This window comes from Hyaena hyaena, unplaced genomic scaffold, assembly GCF_003009895.1.
Source record: "Hyaena hyaena isolate Hyena2069 unplaced genomic scaffold, ASM300989v1 scaffold_1, whole genome shotgun sequence".
In the NCBI taxonomy this organism is placed as follows: domain Eukaryota; kingdom Metazoa; phylum Chordata; class Mammalia; order Carnivora; family Hyaenidae; genus Hyaena; species Hyaena hyaena.
Window position 1 is genome coordinate 10,985,211 of NW_024080633.1, and position 19,314 is coordinate 11,004,524.

At 55.9% G+C, this 19,314-nt stretch overlaps 2 protein-coding genes across 2 annotated transcripts in view; one reads left to right on the forward strand and one right to left on the reverse strand.

Annotated features, from left to right (window-relative positions):
* Positions 1–72: 72 nt before the first annotated feature.
* On the forward strand, positions 73–16,284 carry ZNF276 (zinc finger protein 276). The gene is made up of 12 exons (XM_039226714.1): positions 73–145; positions 338–832; positions 4,065–4,368; positions 4,689–4,735; positions 4,830–5,276; positions 6,693–6,771; positions 7,997–8,080; positions 13,674–13,784; positions 13,870–13,945; positions 14,222–14,339; positions 15,510–15,609; positions 15,686–16,284. The coding sequence occupies exons 2-12, from the start codon at positions 628–630 to the stop codon at positions 15,930–15,932; spliced, it is 1,818 nt and encodes a 605-aa protein (XP_039082645.1). The 5' UTR covers positions 73–145; positions 338–627; the 3' UTR covers positions 15,933–16,284.
* Positions 16,285–16,289: 5 nt separating this feature from the next.
* FANCA (FA complementation group A) overlaps positions 16,290–19,314 on the reverse strand; it is a 60,259-nt gene continuing 57,234 nt past the window's right edge. The window contains 7 exon segments of the mRNA XM_039226708.1: positions 16,290–16,473; positions 16,476–16,555; positions 16,557–16,702; positions 16,828–16,984; positions 17,230–17,305; positions 17,666–17,768; positions 18,073–18,150. Coding sequence (XP_039082639.1) covers positions 16,313–16,473; positions 16,476–16,555; positions 16,557–16,702; positions 16,828–16,984; positions 17,230–17,305; positions 17,666–17,768; positions 18,073–18,150 — 801 coding nt within the window. The 3' untranslated portion in view covers positions 16,290–16,312.

A 19,314-nucleotide genomic window follows, 5' to 3' on the forward strand; every position in this document is an offset into this window, starting at 1 on the left:
CGCCCGAGCACTGGACCTCCGGAAGGGGCGGGGTCGACGCGGCAGCACTTCCGGCGGCCCCAGCCATAACGCGCCTCGCCCTGACCTCCCGTTGCCGAAGGGGCGGTGGCGATCGCAGGTGGCCTCGCGAAGTGGCTGCGAGCGCGTAAGTGCGACAGTCGGCACCCACGTTCCAAGTTCGTGACATGCCAAACGCCTAGGCTTTGCCGCGTCGCCCCTCGCTCCCTTCAGGGCGCCCCTGCCCCCTCTCCTCGCCCTTCCCTTCGCGCCCCGCCCCTCTCGCCCCGCCCCTCTCGCCCCGCCCGTCCCCACTTGCTCCGTCCGGCCCCGTTTCCAGGGAGCCGAACGGAGCCGAACGGAGCCGAACGGAGCCGAACGGAGCCGAACGGCGGAGTCGAGCGGAAACGAGCGAGCACAGTCCAGCTGAGCTGACGCGACGCTCTGGGCCGAGCGGGACGCACCTCGGCCTAGCGGCCGGGCCCAGCCTACCGAGCGGGGCCGAGCCGAGCCGAGCCGGGTCGAACAGGGTCGAGTGGCGCCGAGCGGGGCCGAGCCGAGCCGAACCGAGCCCAGCGGGACCCAGGCGGGGCGGAGCGCCCGGGCCGGGCTGTAGCCGCGGCCGCCGCCATGAAGCGGGACCGGCTCGGTCGCTTCCTGTCGCCTGGGACGGCGGGGCAGCGCGGGGGCGCCGGCGGCAGCGGCCGGACCCGTGGCCGCCCGGCCCGCAGCGGGCCGAGCGTGGACGAGGCTGCGGCCCTGGTGGCGGCCCGGCTGGGCTGGGGCCTGGCGCGGGCCCGCGGGGACACGGGCGAGGACGGCGCCGACGAGGCAGGTGGGTCCGGCCGGGCGCACGGGGGCGAGTCGCGGGTGGGCGGGCGGAGCCCGGGGCTCCCGTGACCGCGGCGTCTCCGCCTCGGCGTCCCTGGACCGCTCGGCCGACCAGGCCTCCGCGCAGCGAAGGAGTGAGAGCGGCCTGTGCTCGGCGTCCGCGGCACCCTGCTCGGGGTGACGTTTCGCAAGGCCGCTGACCCTTCCGTGCCCACTCTTCGCTCATTAAGTAACGATTGCTTGAGTTTTGCAGTCTGGCCGGCCAGAGTTTCGGTCCTGGCTTTGCCGTGAGCCCGGTGGCTTTGAGGTAGATGCTGAACCTCTCTGAGCCTGTTTCCTCTTCCTTAGAACAGAACAGAACAGAACAGAGGGCGCAAAGTGCCCGAGCTGCTCGCCCGAGGGTGGGATCCGCGTGAGCCCGCGCCTCGCCTTCGTGTGATGGATTGTGCCTTCGCTCGTGGAATCCCCCTGGGGGACCGGGAGGTGGGCTGGCCTCGTATTCGCCGCGCTGACCGCAGGCTCAGGGCGTGGATCCTGGAGGACGCTTCTTCAGGGCTGGTCTCAGGAGCATGGTTTGAGGAGGAAGGAAGTTTCTAGCGTCTTTTTGGAAGTTCTATAGCTGTGAAGGCATTTAGTAAAAAAAAAAAAAAAAAGTATGTGTCTTTTTAAGTTTATTTCTTTATTTTGAGAAGAGGGGGAGGGAGGGCGCACAAGCAGGGGAGGAGCAGAGAGAAGAATCCCAAACGGGCTTTGCATCATCAGCACAGAGCCTGTTTAGAGGCTGGAACTCAGGAATCCTGAGGTACGACCTGAGTGAGCTCAAGAGTCCATGCTTAACGTAAACCTGAGCCACTCAGACGCTCCAGTGTGTCGTTTTAAAAAATTAATTACTTGGGGCGCCTGGGTGGCTCAGTCGGTTAAGCGTCCTACTTCAGCCCAGGTCATGATCTCACGGTTTGTGGGTTTGAGCCCCACGTCGGGCTCTGTGCTGACAGCTCGGAGCCTGGAGCTGCTTCAGATTCTGTGTCTCCCTCTCTCTCTCTGACTCTCCCGTGCTCACGCTTTCTCTCTCTCAAAAATAAATAAAACATTAAAAAAAATTTTTTAATAATAATTAATTTTTTGAGAGAGAGACACACAGCACAGGGAGGGAGGGACAGAGAGAGAGGGAGACACAGAATCCGAAACAGGCTCCAGACTCTGAGCTGTCAGCACAGAGCCCGTCTCAGGACCCCAACTAACGTGAGATCATGACCTGAGCTGAAGTTGGACACTTAAGCCATTATATACTCTTAACTCCTTTGTTGTCAATTAATTGCCCACACATACGTATGGTTTTATTTCTGGGCTGTCTTTTCTATTCTGTTAATCTGTGCATCTGTTTTTATGCCTGTTTTGTACTGTTTTGATTACTGTGGTTCTGTAATATAATTTGAAATCAAGAAGTATGATGCTTTCAGCTTTATTTTTTCTCAAGATTACTTTGGCTCTTGGCATCTTTTGTGGTTTCATATAAATTTTAAGATTGTTGTTTTTCTGGGGAAAATGTCACTGGAATTTTGATCAAGGTTGCATTGAATGTATAGATGGTTTTCAGTAGCATGAACATTTTAACAGTGTTTTTCTAATCCACGAGTGCAGAACACTCCTTTATTTGTGTCTCCAATTTCTTTCATCGGCATTTTATAGTTTTCAGCGTGAGGTTTTTCACCTCCTTGGTTAAATTCATTCTTAGGTATTTTATTCTTTTTGATGCAGTTGTGAGACTGTTTTCTTTTTAATTTTTTTTATTTCTAGGAGAGAGAAAGACAGCGTGAGCAGGGGAGGGTCAGAGAGAGAGGGAGTCACAGACTCTGAAACAGGCTCCAGGCTCTGAGCTGGCAGTCAGCACAGAGCCCAACGAGGGGCTCGAACCCACAAACAGCGAGATCATGACCTAAGCGAAAGCTGGATGCTTAACCGACTAAGCCACCCGGGCGCCCCTTCTTTTCTTTTTTAAAAAAGTTTTTTTAATGTTTTATTTATTTCTGAGAGAGAGAGAGAGAGAGAGAGACATCGTGAGCAGGGGAGGGGCAGAGAGAGAGGGAGACACAGAATCTGAAGCAGCTCCCGGCTCTGAGCTGTCAGCACAGAGCCCGACGCGGGGCTCAAACCCACGAACTGTGAGATCATAACCTGAACCGAAGTCGGACGCTTAACCGACTGAGCCACAGGCCCACAGGCGCCATAAGACTGTTTTTTTAATTTGTTTTCTGATAGCTCATTATTGATTTTGTATCCTGCAACTTTATTGAATTTGTTTATTCTTAAGAGTCTTTTGGTGGAGTCTTTAGGGTTTTCTATAAATACCATATTATTTGCAAGTACAGACAGTTTTTTTGCTTCTGTTTGTCTTATTTGGATATCTCCTATTTCTTTTCTTGCTTAATTGCTTTGGCTAGGACTTCTGGCACTGTGTTGAATAAAAATGATGAGAGTGAGCATCCTTGTTCCTAATCTGAGAGGAAAGCTTTCAGCTTTTCACCTGTGAGTACGACCTAACCATGGGCTTGTTATCTGTGGCCTTTATTATGTTGAGGTACATTCCCTCTCTACCCAGTTTTTCAGAGTTTTAATCGTGAATGGGCATTGAATTTTGTTAGATACTTTTCTCTGCATCTGTCGAAATGCTCGTGATTTTAATCCTTCATTTTGCTGTTGTGTCACGTTGATTGGTTTGTGGATGTCGGACCATCTTCACGCCCCTGGAATAAATCCCGCTGGATCGTGTCATATGAGCCTTTTAATGTATTGTTGCGTTTGGTTTGCAGATGTTTTGCTGCGGATATTTGCAGCTGGGTTCATCAGGGATATTGGCCCGTAGTTTTCTTTTCTTGTGGTGTCCTTGTCTGGTTTTGTTATTAGAGTAATTGCAGCCTTGTTGGAGAAGCACTAGAATTATCCGGAAGGTTTTCTGGGCCAGAAGGTCCTCCACTGACCACATCTCCCAAAAGGCTGGGTTCAGCCAGGAGCCCAGAGCCAGAGCCCTGCCTTTGGCTCAGACTGGCCTCGTGTTGAAGGGACTGGTGTGGGAAAGCGGCACGCAGGGTTCCTCTCCGCGCTGACTGGGAGGGTGGCAGAGCATGGGCCTCACCTCCCCGCGGGCCGGTCGCCCGCTTCCTGGGAGCGTGTGTCTTCCACGCCCCGCACAGCGAGCAGCCTTGCCAGCTGACTTCCTGTCCTCCGTGCTTGCCCAGGACCAGGCCGGGCTCTTGCCATGGGGCACTGTCGCCTCTGCCACGGGAAGTTCTCCTCCAGGAGCCTCCGCAGCATTTCTGGCAGGGCACCCGGGGAGAGCGCAGACCGCCCGCCCCCGGGGGAGCGCGTGTTCGTCAGGGACTTCCAGCATCTGCTGGGGGTGGCTGTCCACCAGGACCCAGCCCTGTCTCCGTTCGTCTGCAAGAACTGCCACGCCCAGTTCTACCAGTGCCACGGCCTCCTCACGTCCTTCCTGCAGAGAGTCAACGCCTCCCCAGCGGGCCACCGGAAGACTTGCGCCAAGTAGGCACTCCCTCCTCCCTTCGTGTGCTGGGCGTCAGGGGCCACGTGCCCTGCGTCCTGGGGCTGATCTGGGCACAGGGCGTGCCGGGGAGCCTCTGCAGTGGGGAGACGACCGGGCTTAGAGCAGCTGACATGTGTGCCCACCAGTGTGACTGGTGTGAGGGAGACGGACAGACATGCTCGGGGGCGGGGAGGGCCACAGAGGGCTCTGGGCGTAAGGGCCAGACTGCATGCGTGAGAGGTGGCCTGTGGAAGGAGCCCGGTGAACCTGCGTCTTGTTCACGGCTGGCCCCACTCACGGCCACGCTGATGCTTTACAGGGTCGGTGCCCAGCCCCCACCAGGGGCAGAGGAGGGAGCGTGTCTGGGTGAGTGTGCCCTCTGTGTGCGGTGGGTGGGTGGGCTCCAGGCGGGCTGGGTGCTGACCGGCCATGGGTGTGGCGTCTCTGTGCCTTTCCTCAGTGGACCTGATCACCTCGAGCCCCCAGGGCCTGCGCGACTTGGTGGCCTGGGTGCATGGACACGCGGCCAGCTGCGGGGCCCTGCCTAGCCTCCAGAGGACGCTGTCCTCCGAGTACTGCGGTGTCATCCAAGCCGTGTGGGGCTGTGACCAAGGCCACGACTATACCATGGACACCGACTCCAGCTGTGGCGCCCTCCTGCTGGACAGTGCGTTGGCGGTCAAGTGGACATGGGACAAGGAGATGGCCCCGTGGCTCGCCCAGCATCGGGGGTCCAACCCTACAGGGGCCGCGCCTCACAGCTCCCAGAGCAGAGCCGCCACGGCTCCAGCCGAGACCGAGACGCTGCCCAGCGCGGACGTGGCCCAGCCTCCTTCGGATGTCGGCCCTGTGGGGCCTGGGCTGTGCCCCGCTCTTCAGCCAAGCTTGCCCCCAAGTGGGGCCCCAGGTAGGAGCTCCTCTGGGCCGTTGGATCAGGATTCCTAGGCTTGCGCCAGGCAGCACCCTCAGGGGAGCGGACGTCAGTCCTGTCGGGGGCGGTGTGTGCACGCAGCCGCGCGCAGAGGCGGGGGGGGGGGGGGGGGAGATGGGAGCCTCCTTGAGCAGCTCCTCACGGGCATCTGACGACAGGGAGGGCCCGAGGCCGCTATTCCCGTGGGTTTCGTAAAGGCTGCCCAGCCGCCGTCTGGGCTTCTGCTCGAAGCCTGCTTGGGGCCCGGGGGCCAGAGGAGAAAGAAGAACGGGACCCTTGTTGTGGGACCTGGGGTGGGGCGGCAGCTGGTGCCTCTGAGGCCCTTTTGGGCCAGCTGCACGTCCTCCCCTGGGTCCCCGCCAGCGTCCTGGTGACATCCCAGTGGGACTTGTGCGGATAGGCTCCTCTGCCAACTGGCCGAGAGGAAACACAGGGCCCTTGTCTGGGACCCAGTCCCACAGCCTGTGCTTTGGGTGCAGCTGTTCACGGACTCTGTGTCGGGATGGCTGAGTTGGCTTCCCCTCCCGCTTCCTTCAGCCTCCGTCTGTGCGCCCGTCTGCGCGGCAGCTCGGCGGCTCCTGGTTCCCGCTCTTGGTGGCACTTTAAAAAAAGTGTAGCTGCCCAGATGGTTCTGAGAGAGAGAGAGAGAGACAGAGAGACAGAGAGACAGAGAGACAGAGAGACAGAGAGACACACACAGAGGGAGGGAGCGGTGCATACAGATGCTGGGAGCCGAGGAGGGAATCGTATCAGAGGGTTTTTAGAACTGCTTGGTCTTTTATTTATTTATGTTTTTTATTTTTAGAGACAGAGAGAGAGAGAGAGAGTACGCGTGCGCACGAGCTGGGGAGAGGGGCAGAGGAGCCGGGGGAGAGAGAGAGAGAGAGAGAGCGCGTGCGAGAGCGCGCGCGAGAGCGCGCTAGCTTAAGCAGGCTGCACGCTCAGTGCGCAGCCTGACTCAGGGCTCCATCCCATGGCGCTGGGATCATGACATGAGCTGAAATCGGGAGTCAGACATTCAGCCGACTGCGCCCCCAGGCGCCCCAGGACTGCTTGGCTTTTTCAACTGTGTGCATGCGATGCTTTGATAATAATGGTTTTCTTAACGACTCGGAACACGCACAAAGGGGGCCGTCCCTCCTGACACAGCTGGGTCTGAGCCTCGGGGAAGGGCCTGGTGCCACCCGTGCCTGTGCTAGACATGGGGTGGCCTGTCAGGCTGTGCAGGGACCTTGTGGGGGGTGGGACTGGGAGGTGGGCGGGGTTTAAGGCTGGAGGACCCCAGGCTTCCCGCGAGGAAGGCTCTGTTGCCAGATGAGCGCAGGCCGCCTTGCCCGGGAGCACTGCCCGTCCTCTGTGGTGGTAATGGGAGCCTTGTTCTTTGTTTCTCAGGGCGGTTGGGTGAGAAGCAGGTTCCGTCTTCAACCTCGGATGATCGGGTAAAAGACGAGTTCAGTGACCTTTCTGAGGGGTGAGAGAAGAGTGGGTTTAAATAGCCTAAAATTCCTCCTTGGAAAATCAAACTCCGCCAACCTATGGGCTCCCTGCCTGTGTCCTGGCCAGGACGCTCTCCCGCTCTCAGCTGGAAGGAGAGGAATGGCCGAGGGCGCCCCCAGGCTTGTTTCTGACGGGGCCCTCCTGGGTCCGCAGGGCCTCCCGCACCCGACGCATCTGTAAGGGGAGCACAGCCAGGGAGGTGTGGAAGTTAGAGCCCTGTGGTCGCTCCTGTGCTGCTGCTGGCTTGCCTCCTTCAAGGCCATGGCTTTGTGCCAGCCGTAGATGTTACTCAAACAGGGAAGTCCGTCTCTGGCCCTTTGTCATGACGCGATCCTGACGCGGGGCGGAGGCTCTGTAAGGAGGACACACCGCTGGCAGGGACTGTTCGCGCCTGGGGCCACCTCGTCCTTGTCAGCTGAGAGCCACTCGTGGTGGCAGCCGCACACCAGCCGGGCTTCACACCCTTTCCACGCTGCCACGTAAGCTGTGGCTGGAACACAGATGTCCCCTTGTCCAAATAGGGAGACGGACAGCACGATTTTTGGCATGAATCCAGTGGCGTGTCGGTGATGAATGAGGTGCTGGAAGAGCCCAAGTGGGTTTGCTGGGAACACCCCCAGACCAGGAGGGGTCGCAGCTGCCCCAGAGGCCACCAGCCAGCCTCCAGTCTGGCCCGTGGGGGCGGCCGGGCCCCGCCAGGCTCGGTTCTGCTTGCTGCCCTGCACACTGGGGAGTTACACTTTAGGGTGAAGGTTACAGGTATACACGTCTTTTTCTGGACTTTGTGACCTTTGCAAGGTGACAAGCTGACGGCTGACCGGTCAGCTGGATGGGCACTCACAGTTAGGGGCAGTAGGTGGCCCATAGTCGGAGAGTCCACTTCGTGAGGAGCCCACCTCCTTGAGGCCTTCATGTGCTGCATAGGGGCCCCAGAGAGAGACTCTGCAAGTTCAGGGTCCTGGTGTGAAGGGAGTGTGGCTTCTGGGGGGCTGTCAGCTTGCTGGACTTCAGTGACCCTGGCCTGCCCTTTCTGTTAGGAGATGTGCCCAGAGATCTGGGGATTTTAGATTTGTTTTTAGACCTCTCCAGGAGAGCTAAAACATGGAGTATGGACATTTGGTGGTGTTTTTAGACAGGAAGTGTCGTCGGAGCTGCCGTGCACCCCAGGCCCTCGCTAACGGGTCTCTCTTCTCCCCTAGGGATGCCCTGAGTGAAGAGGAAACTGACAAGAAGCAGAGTGCCCAGTCCTCAGATGAATCCTTTGAACCTTACCCAGAGAAGAAGTAAGGAGGGCAGTCCCGACGCGTGCCCACGTGGTCTGGGGGGGGGCCTCCCCGGGTGGCCTCGAAGCCCACGTCTGCCTGGCAGGGTCGCCGGGTGGGAGTAGTGGGGACGGGGGCTCGAGGCTCATCCCCCCCGGCCTGCCCTCGCTCAGCACGTGGTTTCTAACCCCCGACCCCCGCCCCCCCCCCAGCCCGTTGAGTGCGGCTTCAGTGGCCTGTGCCAGGCAGGAGGCCTGGGGCTGGGGCAGCTCCTGCCCGCCTTTGCGCCAGCCCTGCCCTCGGGCGCAGCACACCGGTGACTGTGCCGTCAGCCTGGGATTTCCTGCAGGGACCGCCCCCCGCACCTCTTTCTGCTTCTGTACCAAGCGAGGTCCTCGGCGGCTCGGGGTCCCGGCCCTGCAGCTGCTCTCACATCTGCCTCTGGCACCTCCTTGGAGAGTTGTTCCCGGGCCCTTGTCTTGACCTTCCCTTTTCAAGGATTTGGGTTTTCTCTCTGGATAGAAGATCCCGGCAGGGAAGGCTGGTGTTCATGGGGTCACTTTTCTCCCTGCCCATGCCCAGGACACCCAGAACACCCAGAACACCCGCACTTAATGGCTGCTGCACGTGAGTGTGCTGAGCATTTCATAGTAGAGTGAAAACACAGGAGCGCGACACCATCACCCAAGAAAACACAACGCAGAAATTGAAAAGGCAGCCTGACGTCCTTTTCTTTTTTTTTTTTTTAATTTTTTTTAATGTTTTATTTCTGAGAGAGAGCATGAGCAGGGGAGCGTCAGAGAGAGAGGGAGACATAGAATCTGAAACAGGCTCCAGGCTCTGAGCTGTCAGCACAGAGCCCGACGCGGGGCTTGAACCCTCGAACCGTGAGACCGTGACCTGAGCCGGTCAGACGCTCAACCAGCTGAGCCCCCCAGACGTCCCAGAAGTTTTTTATCTTGATGAGGTCCCAGTAGTTCACTTTTGCTCTTGATTCCCTTGCCTTTGGGGATGTGTCAAGTAAGAAGTTGCTGCGGTGGAGGTCAAGGAGGTTGTTTCCTGCTTCCTCCTCTAGGGTTTTCATGGTTTCCTGTCTCACGTTCAGGTCCTTCATTTTGAGTTTATTTTTGTGTATGGTGTGAGAAAATGATCTAGTTTCGTTCTTCTGCGTGCTGCTGCCCAGTTCTCCCAGCACCATCTGTTAAAGAGGCTCTTTTCCATTGAATACTCTTTCCTGCTTTGTCAAAGATTAGTTGGCCGTACACTTGTGGGTCCAGTTTTGAGTTCTCTACTCCGTTGGTCTATGTGTCTGTTTTTGTGCCAATATCACACGGTCTTGATGATGACAGCTTTGCAGTAGAGGCTAACGTCTGGGATGGTGATGCCTCCCGTTTTGGTTTTCTCCTTCATTATTACTTTGGCTATTCGGGGTCTTTTGTGGTTCCGTACAAATTTTAGGATAGTTTGTTCTAGTTTTGAGAAGTATGCTGGTGTAATTTTGATTGGGATTGCATTGAATGTGTAGATTGCTTTAGGTAGCAATGACATTTTAACAGTATTTATTCTTCCGATCCATGAGCATGGAATGTTTTTCCATTTCTTTGTGTCTTCTTCAATTTCCTTCATAAGTTTTCTATAGTTTCCATCATACAGATCTCTTACATCCTTGGTTAGGTTTATTCCTAGGTATTTTGTGGGTTTTTTGTGCGATTGTGAATGGGATCAGTTTCTTGATTTCTCTTTCTGTTGCTTCATTATTGGTGTATAAAAATGCAGCCAATTTCTGTACATTGATTTTGTAACCTGTGACTTTGCTGAATTCATGGATCAGCTCGAGTAGGCTTCTGGTGGAGTCTGTCGGGTTTTCTATGTAAAGTATCATGTCATCTGCGAAAAGTGAAAGTTTGACTTCTCCTTTGCCAATTCTGATGCCTTTTATTTCCTTTGTTGTCTGATGGCTGATGCTAGGACTTCAGCACTATGTTAAACAACAGTGGTGAGAGCCATCACCACTACTTCTAAACTCCCATCGTCCCAGGCGGAAGCTGTACTCACTGAGTAATGGCTTCTTCCTCCCTATTTCCTAGGCTCTGGCCTCCACCAAGCTGGTTCCCTCCAGGTACCTCACAGGAGTGGAAATGTGTGTTTGTCCTTTTTGATAAGCTGCTTCCATTTAACATCACGTTTCTGAGATGCACCCGTATTGTGACATGTATCAGAACTTGGCTGACAGGGGGGCCTGGCTGGCTCAGGCGGTTAAGTGTCTGAGTTTGATTGCGGCTCCGGTTGTGAGCTCACAGTTGTGAGTTTGGGCCCTGAGTTGGGCTCGGTGCCGAAGCTGGAGCCTGCGTGGTTGGGTTCCTCTCTCGCCCTCTCTGCCCTTCCTCCGCTGTGTGTGCTCCAGGGTGCGCCTGCCTGTGTGCGCGCACGCGCTCTCAAAATAAATAAACGTTAAACATTAAAGAAAAGAACTTGGCTGAACAGGATATTCTCTTGTATGGATCGACCACAGTTTGTTGATCTGTCGTTTTGGATTGTTTCTACCTTTTGGCTTTTGTGAATGATATTATGAACACTGGGCCACAGGTACCTGAACGAGCCCGTTCTCCGGGTGCACCAGAAACACAGCCTTCGGGCCACACGGCGGTTCTGGGTTTAACTCCTTGAGGAACTGCCTTACAGTTTCCCACAGCAGCTGCACCTCTTCCGCGCCCGCCGGCAGTGCATGAGAGTCAGATTCCTCCACGCCCTCGTCAATATTGGTTTTTTCCCATGTGTTTAATTTTGAAATGTATTTTATTTTTTACTTATTATTTTTTTAAGATTATTTATTTTGAGAGAGAGAGAGCATGTAAGTAGGTAAGAGGCAGAGAGGATCCCAAGGAGGCTCTACACTGTCAGCACAGAGCCCGACGCAGGGCTCAAACCCACGAACCATGAGATCGTGACCTGAGCTGAAGTCCGATTTAACCAACTGAGCCACCCGGGCGCCCCTGCTTATTTTTTATTTTTTATTTTTATTTTTTTTTTAATATTTTTTTATTTATTTCTAGGAGAGAGAGAGACAGCGTGAGCAGGGGAGGGTCAGAGAGAGAGGGAGTCACAGACTGAAACAGGCTCCAGGCTCCGAGCTGGCAGTCAGCACAGAGCCCGACGCGGGGCTCGAACCCACGAACCGCGAGATCATGACCCAAGCGAAAGTCGGACGCTTAACCGACTAAGCCACCCAGGCGCCCCTCCCCTGCTTATTTTTTAAACTGAAGTACAGCCGACCTACCGTGTTAGCGTCGGGCGTGCGGCACAGTGACGCAGCAGCTGCCTGTGTTGTGTCATGCTGCGTGCTTCGCGAGCGTAGCTCCGTGTGTCACCGTGCAGCCCTGTGACAGCACCATCAGCCCCATTCTGTGCTGCACTTCCGGCTCCGCACTCCAGGATTGGAAGCCTGCACTTGGCACTGCCCTGCACCCGTTTTGCCCCCACCCCCCGCGCCCCATCACTTCTTTGTATTTATAGGTCTGTTCCAGCTTTGTTTTTAGATTCCACATACAGGTAAAATCATGTTCTCTCAGTTCACTTAGCATAACGCCCTCTAGGTCCATCCGTCTTGTCGCAGATGGCAAGACTTTCTTTTTTGTGGCTGAGTTATGTTTTAGACACACTCATATCTTTTCAAATCAGTGTTTTCTTTTTTGGGAGGTAAATACCCAGTAGTGGAATTACTGGATCATGTGATATTTCTGTTTTTAATTTTTTGGTTAATTTTTAAGATGTTTTATTATTTTTAAGAGAGAGTGGGGGGGGGGCACCTGGGTGGCTTAGTCAGTTAGGTATCTGACTTTGCTCAGGTCACGATCTCCTGGTTCGTGAGTTCGAGCCCCGCATTGGGCTCTGTGCTGACAGCATGGAGCCTGGAGCTGCTTCAGATTCGTGTCTCCCTGTCTCTCTCTGCCCCTCTCCCACTTACCCTCTGTCTCTCTCAAAAATAACAACTAGTAAGAAAATTAAAAAAAAAAAAAAAAAAGCACGAGCGAGGGACGGACAGAGAGGGAGGAAGACACAGAATCGGAAGCAGGCTCCAGGCTGTCAGCACAGAGCCCGACATGGGGCCTGAACCCCATGAGCTGAGAGATCGCGACCAGAGCCTAAGTTGGACACTTAACCGACTGAGCCACCCAGCCACCCTGTGTGGCTTTGTCTTTGATGTCATATTTATGGAACTGTTGCCACATCAAAGGTTGTGTTTTCTTCTAAGAGTTTGAGGGTTTTAGCTCTTAAAATGTAGGTCTTTGATCCATTAGGTTGTGTATGTGGTGGAAGGTAAGGGCCCGTGTACGTTCTTGGGCACATGGGCACCCCGTTTTCCCAGCACCATTTGTTGAAGAGACTGTCTTTTCCCCATTGAGTGGTCTTGGCGCCCTTGTCAAAAGTCAGTCTGTTGTTCTTGTGTTGGTTTATATTTGGTCTCTCCGTTCTCTTCGGTTAGTCTTTCCGTCTGTTTTGTGTGCCAGCACCACAGTTTCATTCCCGTAGCTGTGTAATAAATTTCGGGATGCAGTGTTAAATCCTGCAGTCCATAAACACGGGATGTTTTTGTACTTACTTAGGTCTTTAATTTCAGCAGCGTGTTGCAGTTTTCAGTGTACGGGTTTTCACCTTCTAGGTTAAATTTATTCCTACATACAGCATTTTATTCTTTTCGATGCTGTTGCAAATCAGTTATTTAAAAATTTTTCATGTTGTTCGTTGTTAGTACGTAGAAGCAGAACTAGTTTTTGTGTGATTTTATACCCTGCAGCCTTGCTGACTTTGTCTATTTGTGTGTGTGTGTGTGTGTGTGTGTGTGGATTCTTCAGGGTTTTCTACATACAAGACCGTGTCATTTGTGCACAGAGGTAATTTTCCAATAGCAGCAGTGAAAACGGTGCCTTTGTCTTGGTCCTGATGTGAGGGCGGAGCCTTCAGCCCTTCCCTGCGGAGGACGTTCGCTGTAGGCCTGCCGGACACTGCAGCTTCCCGGAAGTGGCTGATCTAACCCGGAAAGGAAAAGTGTGCCTGTGTCTTCACTAGGCCTCGCAGGGGGCTAGTTGCTACACCGGAGCTAGTCCTTCAGGGGCCTGCCAGACTGGCTGGAAGGTCCTCACTGCCTGCTCCCAGCCCCGTCCCCAAGATCAAACTGCTCCCTCCGGGTCCCCGCCTGCTTCCCGGAGCTGTGCACCTCCCAGCGGGTTCCAAAAGTGTTGATTCTGGTCTTTTATTCTGGCCTGGTGGTCATCTTGATGGAGGGACTACCCCTAAAGCCTCGCCGCGCCACCATGGCGCCTCCAAGTAGCGTTTGGTTTTGAGGTTTAAGGAGTGAATTTGTCCTGACAGCCAGCGTGGTCCCCATTCCTCGCCTTGCTGAGGCGGCAGTACAGAGGCTCGGGCTTTGCCGGGCGTGTTCTCACTCTGGTGGCGAGGGGTTGGTCCGTAAGGCCACCAGCGGGCACGGGGACGGAGGCAGGTTGGCGTGGGAGCCTGACACAGCCACCACCCCTCCCCCTTGAGAGAGAAGCCTGGGGAACAGGGAGAAGCGTCATGGAGTCTGATGACATCTTTCCTTCTTCCCCCTTCACAGGGTCTCTGGTAAAAAGGGTGAAAGCAAAGAAGCCAAGAAGGCGGAAGAACCAAAAATGCGCAAGAAGCCCGGCCCCAAGCCGGGCTGGAAGAACAAGCTTCGCTGTGAGAGGTGAGGGCCTGGGGGCCGGGGGTAGTGCGGGGGGTGGGGGGGCCTGTCCTTTGGGGCGCAGTTCCATGTGTGCCTTGCGTTGCAGGGAGGAGCTGCCCACCATCTACAAGTGCCCTTACCAGGGCTGCACGGCTGTGTACCGCGGGGCGGACGGCATGAAGGTGAGAAGGGCGGGGCCCGGGAGGACCCGCCGTGCGCACGGAGTCCAGAGCGGACTTGTCCCCAAGGGCTCACATGAGCCGGGGGTGGGGGGAGAAGTGAAGCAGCTGTGGCCCAGGGGGGCCCTCCGCTCTCGGGACAAGTACCCGCCTCTTGTTGAGTGAGGAACGTCTGACTCTCCCTAAGGGTGCCGTGTGGGGCCCGCGGGAGGGGCGTGCCGTGCGAGCCGGGCGACGGTCCCGGCCAGGGCGCTCAGGGTCCCGCTGCCGCTCTTGCAGAAGCACATCAAGGAGCACCACGAGGAGGTGCGGGAGAGGCCGTGCCCCCACCCCGGCTGCAACAAGGTGTTCATGATCGATCGCTACCTGCAGCGCCACGTGAAGCTGATCCACACAGGTAGGGGCCCTGCTCTCGCACACGCCCCCCCACGGGCCCGTGGCCGGCCGTCTGTGGGGATTGCCTGGTGGCATTCCGAATTTACTGTAGGGGCAACCGACAGTTGAGTGTCGGACTCCGTCTCGGTCCAGGCCATGACCTCGTGGTTCAGGGAATCGAGCCCGCATCGGCCTCTGCGCTGCTCGCATGGGGCCTGCTTGGGCTTCTCTCTGCTCTCGCAAAAGAAATTACTGTAGGAAGTCGTTCTGATTTGCTTTTTTCACTTTGCCCATCTTATTGTTGGTTCAGGTTTGTTGGTTTCACAGTGAAACCATTTTCCTGTGTTTTCTGTTTTAAGCCACCTTAGATACCTCCTGACGCAGATAATTCCCTTCAATTAGGTCTTCAGGCTGCCGGTGACAGTTCAGAGCCCAGTGGTCACGACGACTAGCAGTTTTCCTAAAACACCCACGAGGAGAGACGACCCCGTCAGGGTGGAAAGTACCTAGTGCAGGACAGTCACGTGTGTGAGGCTGTGTCCCGTGTTACAGATGAAGGAGTAGGTGGGACTGGAGATGGCAGTGAGGGAGAAGCTCGGGGCCACCCCCTCCCCCGCCCCCCGGTGCCTGCCCAGTAGAAGTGACTGTGGAGTTTTTGTGCAGGAGCTAAGAAATTGATCTCCAAAGCAGGTCTCCCCTCCCCCACCAAGGACCCAGTACGCGGACTGTTTCTAGACTAGCTGTGGTCTGTGAAGCTTTATAGGTTGGGTTTCCTCTAGGAAAACAGGCTTCCAACGTACCCATCTGATAAAGAGGAAGTCCCAGCCAGGTGACATTTTCAGGCAATTTGGATCGCTCTATTAATCATTAATTGTGTACTGGCAATGTTTTTCACTGGAGCATCTGGGTGGCCCAGTGGATTAGGTGTCTGACTCTTGCTTGCCACTCAGGTCATGGTCTCAGTTTATGAGCTGGGGCCCCCCTGTCAGGCTCTGCGCAGACACTGAACAGAGCCTGCTTGGGATTCTCTCCCCTCTCTTAGACTTTAAAAAAGTGCTTTTCGTGTGTGAATAAAATTAGATTTGCACAGCCCTCTTGCTTGGGCCTTGAGTGTAAGGAAACCCCATGTCGGGCCACCAGGCTCCAGGAGAGGGCTGGGCATTTTCATGTTTATTCCATCTCTGGCCCTCAGAGGTGCGGAACTATATCTGTGACGAGTGTGGACAGACCTTCAAGCAACGGAAACACCTTCTCGTCCACCAGATGCGCCACTCTGGAGCCAAGCCTCTGCAGTAAGTGTGGGGTGGGGCCCCCTCCTCATGGCCACACTGGCACCCAGGCCCATGCTCACCTGACCCTGTCCCCCAGGTGTGAAGTCTGTGGGTTCCAGTGCCGCCAGCGGGCATCCTTGAAGTACCACATGACTAAACACAAGGCTGAGACTGAGCTGGATTTTGCCTGTGACCAGTGTGGCCGGCGGTTCGAGAAGGCCCACAACCTCAATGTGCACATGTCCATGGTCCACCCGTTGACGCAGACCCAGGACAAGGCCCTGCCCCTGGAGCCACCATGCGGGACTACAGAGGGCCAGGCTGTGAAGCCTGAGCCCACCTGAGCTCAGATGGCACATGGGGTTAAGATGGTTTCGGTAGTCCTTCACTCAAGACCTGACGGCACAGCTTTGCCCGCTCCCCTGGGGCCCCCGGGCCGCCTCCCCCCACCTGTGCATCAGGAGGGGGGGGGGATCACTGAGCTGCAGTCGGTGAAGGTGGGCTCACCATGCAACTTCCGTAGCCTTTCCAGCCTCTGCTCTGGGACCCACATTGACCTGCGATTCTGAGTGACTTGGGGCCACGTGGACTTAAATCATTGGCTCCTGTTCCCACGAAAGCAATCAAGGAGATTTGTAACCCACTTTCTAGTGCAAGAGCTCCATGTTGTGCTTGTAATAAATTATTTACAAAGGAGCTGAGCTGTGCACCACGCAGGGTCCAGTCAAAAGAGATGGGGCTCCTGGTAGAGGTCAGTGCCGGGCCCGGCCTGCTGTCTGCTCAGGAGGGCGGCCCTCACGTCCGGGTCACAGTCTGTGCTGGTGGCCAGCAGCTGCAAGAAACCAACTGTGCTCAGCTGAGTGCCGCCCCCAGACACCTGGGGACAGGGCAGCTGGCAGCCACAGCCTGGCAGGTAAGTGGCCACAGCACAAGTGCCACACCCCTGGGTCCTTTCAGTGGAGGGACCAGCACTCTCGTTTGCACTTGAACACACACACCAAAGTGAGTGTCTGGCTGTTACCTCCGCCATGTTGGAGAAGCTCTCTTTTGGGCATCTCGGTATTGACTGCAGCAGAAAACGACGAGCCTCTGTTATCAGGCCTACAGGGTCACCCTAAAGAGAGGACAGGCAAAGCCACGGGTCAGGGGCTGCTGTGAGGGGTCCGGACGCCCCCATCTGCCGCCTGTGCCAGTAGGGGCCGTCGCTGGCCGCACGGCTCTGTGAGGAGGGTCACCTGCCTGGCCCTGGGGCTCGCGGCTCCCGCTGGCTCCGGCAGAGATTGCACTCGTTTCCCCAGCCACGAAGAGACAGATCAGCTTTAGGTACATGTCGACAGCAACATGCAGGAAGGCGTCCTCCCTGGTGAGGGTGTCTTCGTCAAAGCAGGAGAGCAGGCTGAAGAAGAGAAGCTGCCCGTGACTCTAAGACCCTGCGGAGGTGAGTGGCCGCAGGGCGCACAGAACAGCTGCTCAACTGAGGAAAGGCGTCACCGGCACCTTTCCCCTCTGGAGGGAGACACTCCGTGGCACTGAGGTCTAGGACTGGGGAAGGGGAGGACCCCTCTGCCCACACACGACCCCATGGGCAGGGACCCCTTCACTGAGCGCTCTGGTAGCAGCCAGGGAAGCGGGTGCAGTTACCTGTAGAAGGCGAACGGCAGCAGTCGGATGTACTGATCTGGGGCCAGGCGCAGGAGGACGTGCCCCAGGCCGCCAGCTGCAACACCGAGGCCGAGCCCTAGGTGGGCACGTTCACGGAACATGAGGGGCCTGGCTGGGGAGGGGGGGCGTCCTCGCTCTGGAGAGCAGAGCCCCTTCCCCCCACCTGCTGGCCTAGTGGGTGGGACTCAGTATCCCATGGAATGCTTCTGTGTATATACTTGGCAAGAAGATACACTTTTGAAAATGAGTAAAGTCAGGCCCGAGGTCTCTTTTTCAACCATGTGAAAATTATTTCTGGAGAAAGGTCAAGTGGGGATGGCAGCCTGGCCCTGCTGGCTCACCGGTGTCCCCAGATGGTTAACGAGGACAGACGCAGGCCGTCGTCCCCTGCTGTCAAGTCTCAGTGGCCTCTTACCTGTCTCCGTCAACTGAAAGAGCAGCAGCCAGGAGACCCGCTTCGTCTGCAGACACCCCAGGATCTCAGCACAGATGTCCAAAGCCGTTAGGGTGTCGACAGCCTGTGGCCCACAGAAGAGGGAGGCTGCCTCTAGGGTCGGGAGTGTCAGCACAGCCACACACACTGAGGAGAGGCCCGACCTCCGCCCAGAAGGGAGCCTCCGTGCGTCCTGTGAGCCTCACATGGTGACCGTAGGGACAACAGGCCAGGGACCCTTGTGCCGGGTTCCGAAATAAGATCTCAAAGGACAGGCCCAGGGGTTCTTGCTTCGGCGAGCACAGGACTCCCGAGAAACCCTTCGGAACAAAGGTTCCAGGGCTGTCCTCCCAGAGACCCCACGCGCGCAGTGGGAGAGGCCACCTCACCTGCCGAGGTCTTCCCCGTGGGGTCAGGTATGACGAAAGCAGGCCCATCAAGGAAAAGAAAAACAGGGAAACCAACAGCTGCCAACAGAACAGGTCCAGTTACAGCTGTGAACTGCCCGGGGCGCCCGGGGCTCGGCTGCGCTTCCGACTCTGGACCGGGGCTCACGATCTCGTGGCTCGTGGGACTGAGCCCCGTGTGGGCTCCGCGTGGACAGCTTGCAGCCTGCTAGGGATTCTCTCCCTCTCCCAAAACAAATATATAAACTTAAATAAAATTCTCTACATTGTGCCCTCAAAAAGTAATTCTAAGTAAGGAATAACGCACACAGTGTTCTTTGACCAAAGATCTATAGGCAAAGGACATAAATCTTTAACGTTTTTCTTCATAAAATCCACTTAAAGAGGTAATTTCAGAATATTTTTTTATCGACTAGGTAATTTTATATGTGCCTTAAACCATGGCTCGCACAAGGGACAGCAGAGAACTAGGCTGTTGCTGAGGGTTCCCCTAGCCTGGGAGCTGCAGGGAGCCCCCCCAGCCTGCCTCCTGGGCTGCTCGCGGAGGAGTTTATAAAACCCCTAGAGATGAGGCCGCACGTCCCATCCTGACCAGAGGCAGGAACCCACTGGCACACACCTGCTTGAGTGGGGTCTGTCTGGACACTGTCCCCTCAGCACGCACAGGGCTGGGTGGCTTGGCGCCACTAAAATCACTTTCAACAAAAACAAACTTAGAAGAATCTCTATGATTACCAAAAACCTCAGGCAGGCATTCTGCCCAGAGCTGACAAGTTGACTTCCCAGGTTTTTGTTTTTTTTTTTTTTTTTAAGTTTACTTCTTTTGAGAGAAAGTGTAAGTGGGGGAGGGTTGGAGAGAGAGAATCCCAAGCAGCCTCCACAGTCAGCACAGAGCCTGATGCGTGGCTTGAGCTCACAAACCGGGAGATCGTGGCCTGAGCCTAAATCCAGAGTCCGATGCTTAACGGACTGAGCCCCCAGGCGCCCTGACCTTCCAGTTTACCAGTGCTGTAGCTGGGGAGACACTGGAGGGGCCCCGGCTGCGGAGAGGTCACAGCCAAATAGGAAGAGCAAGAGTGAACTTGAGAGTCGAGTATTACTAACCCTATAAACCTCGAACACTTTACTTCCTAACAAAGTCGGGACCGCCCGCACCTCCCTCCTGTCCTCAGAAGAGCCCAGCCCGCGGGGTGCACCGCGAGAAGCCAGGAAAGTGAGGGACTC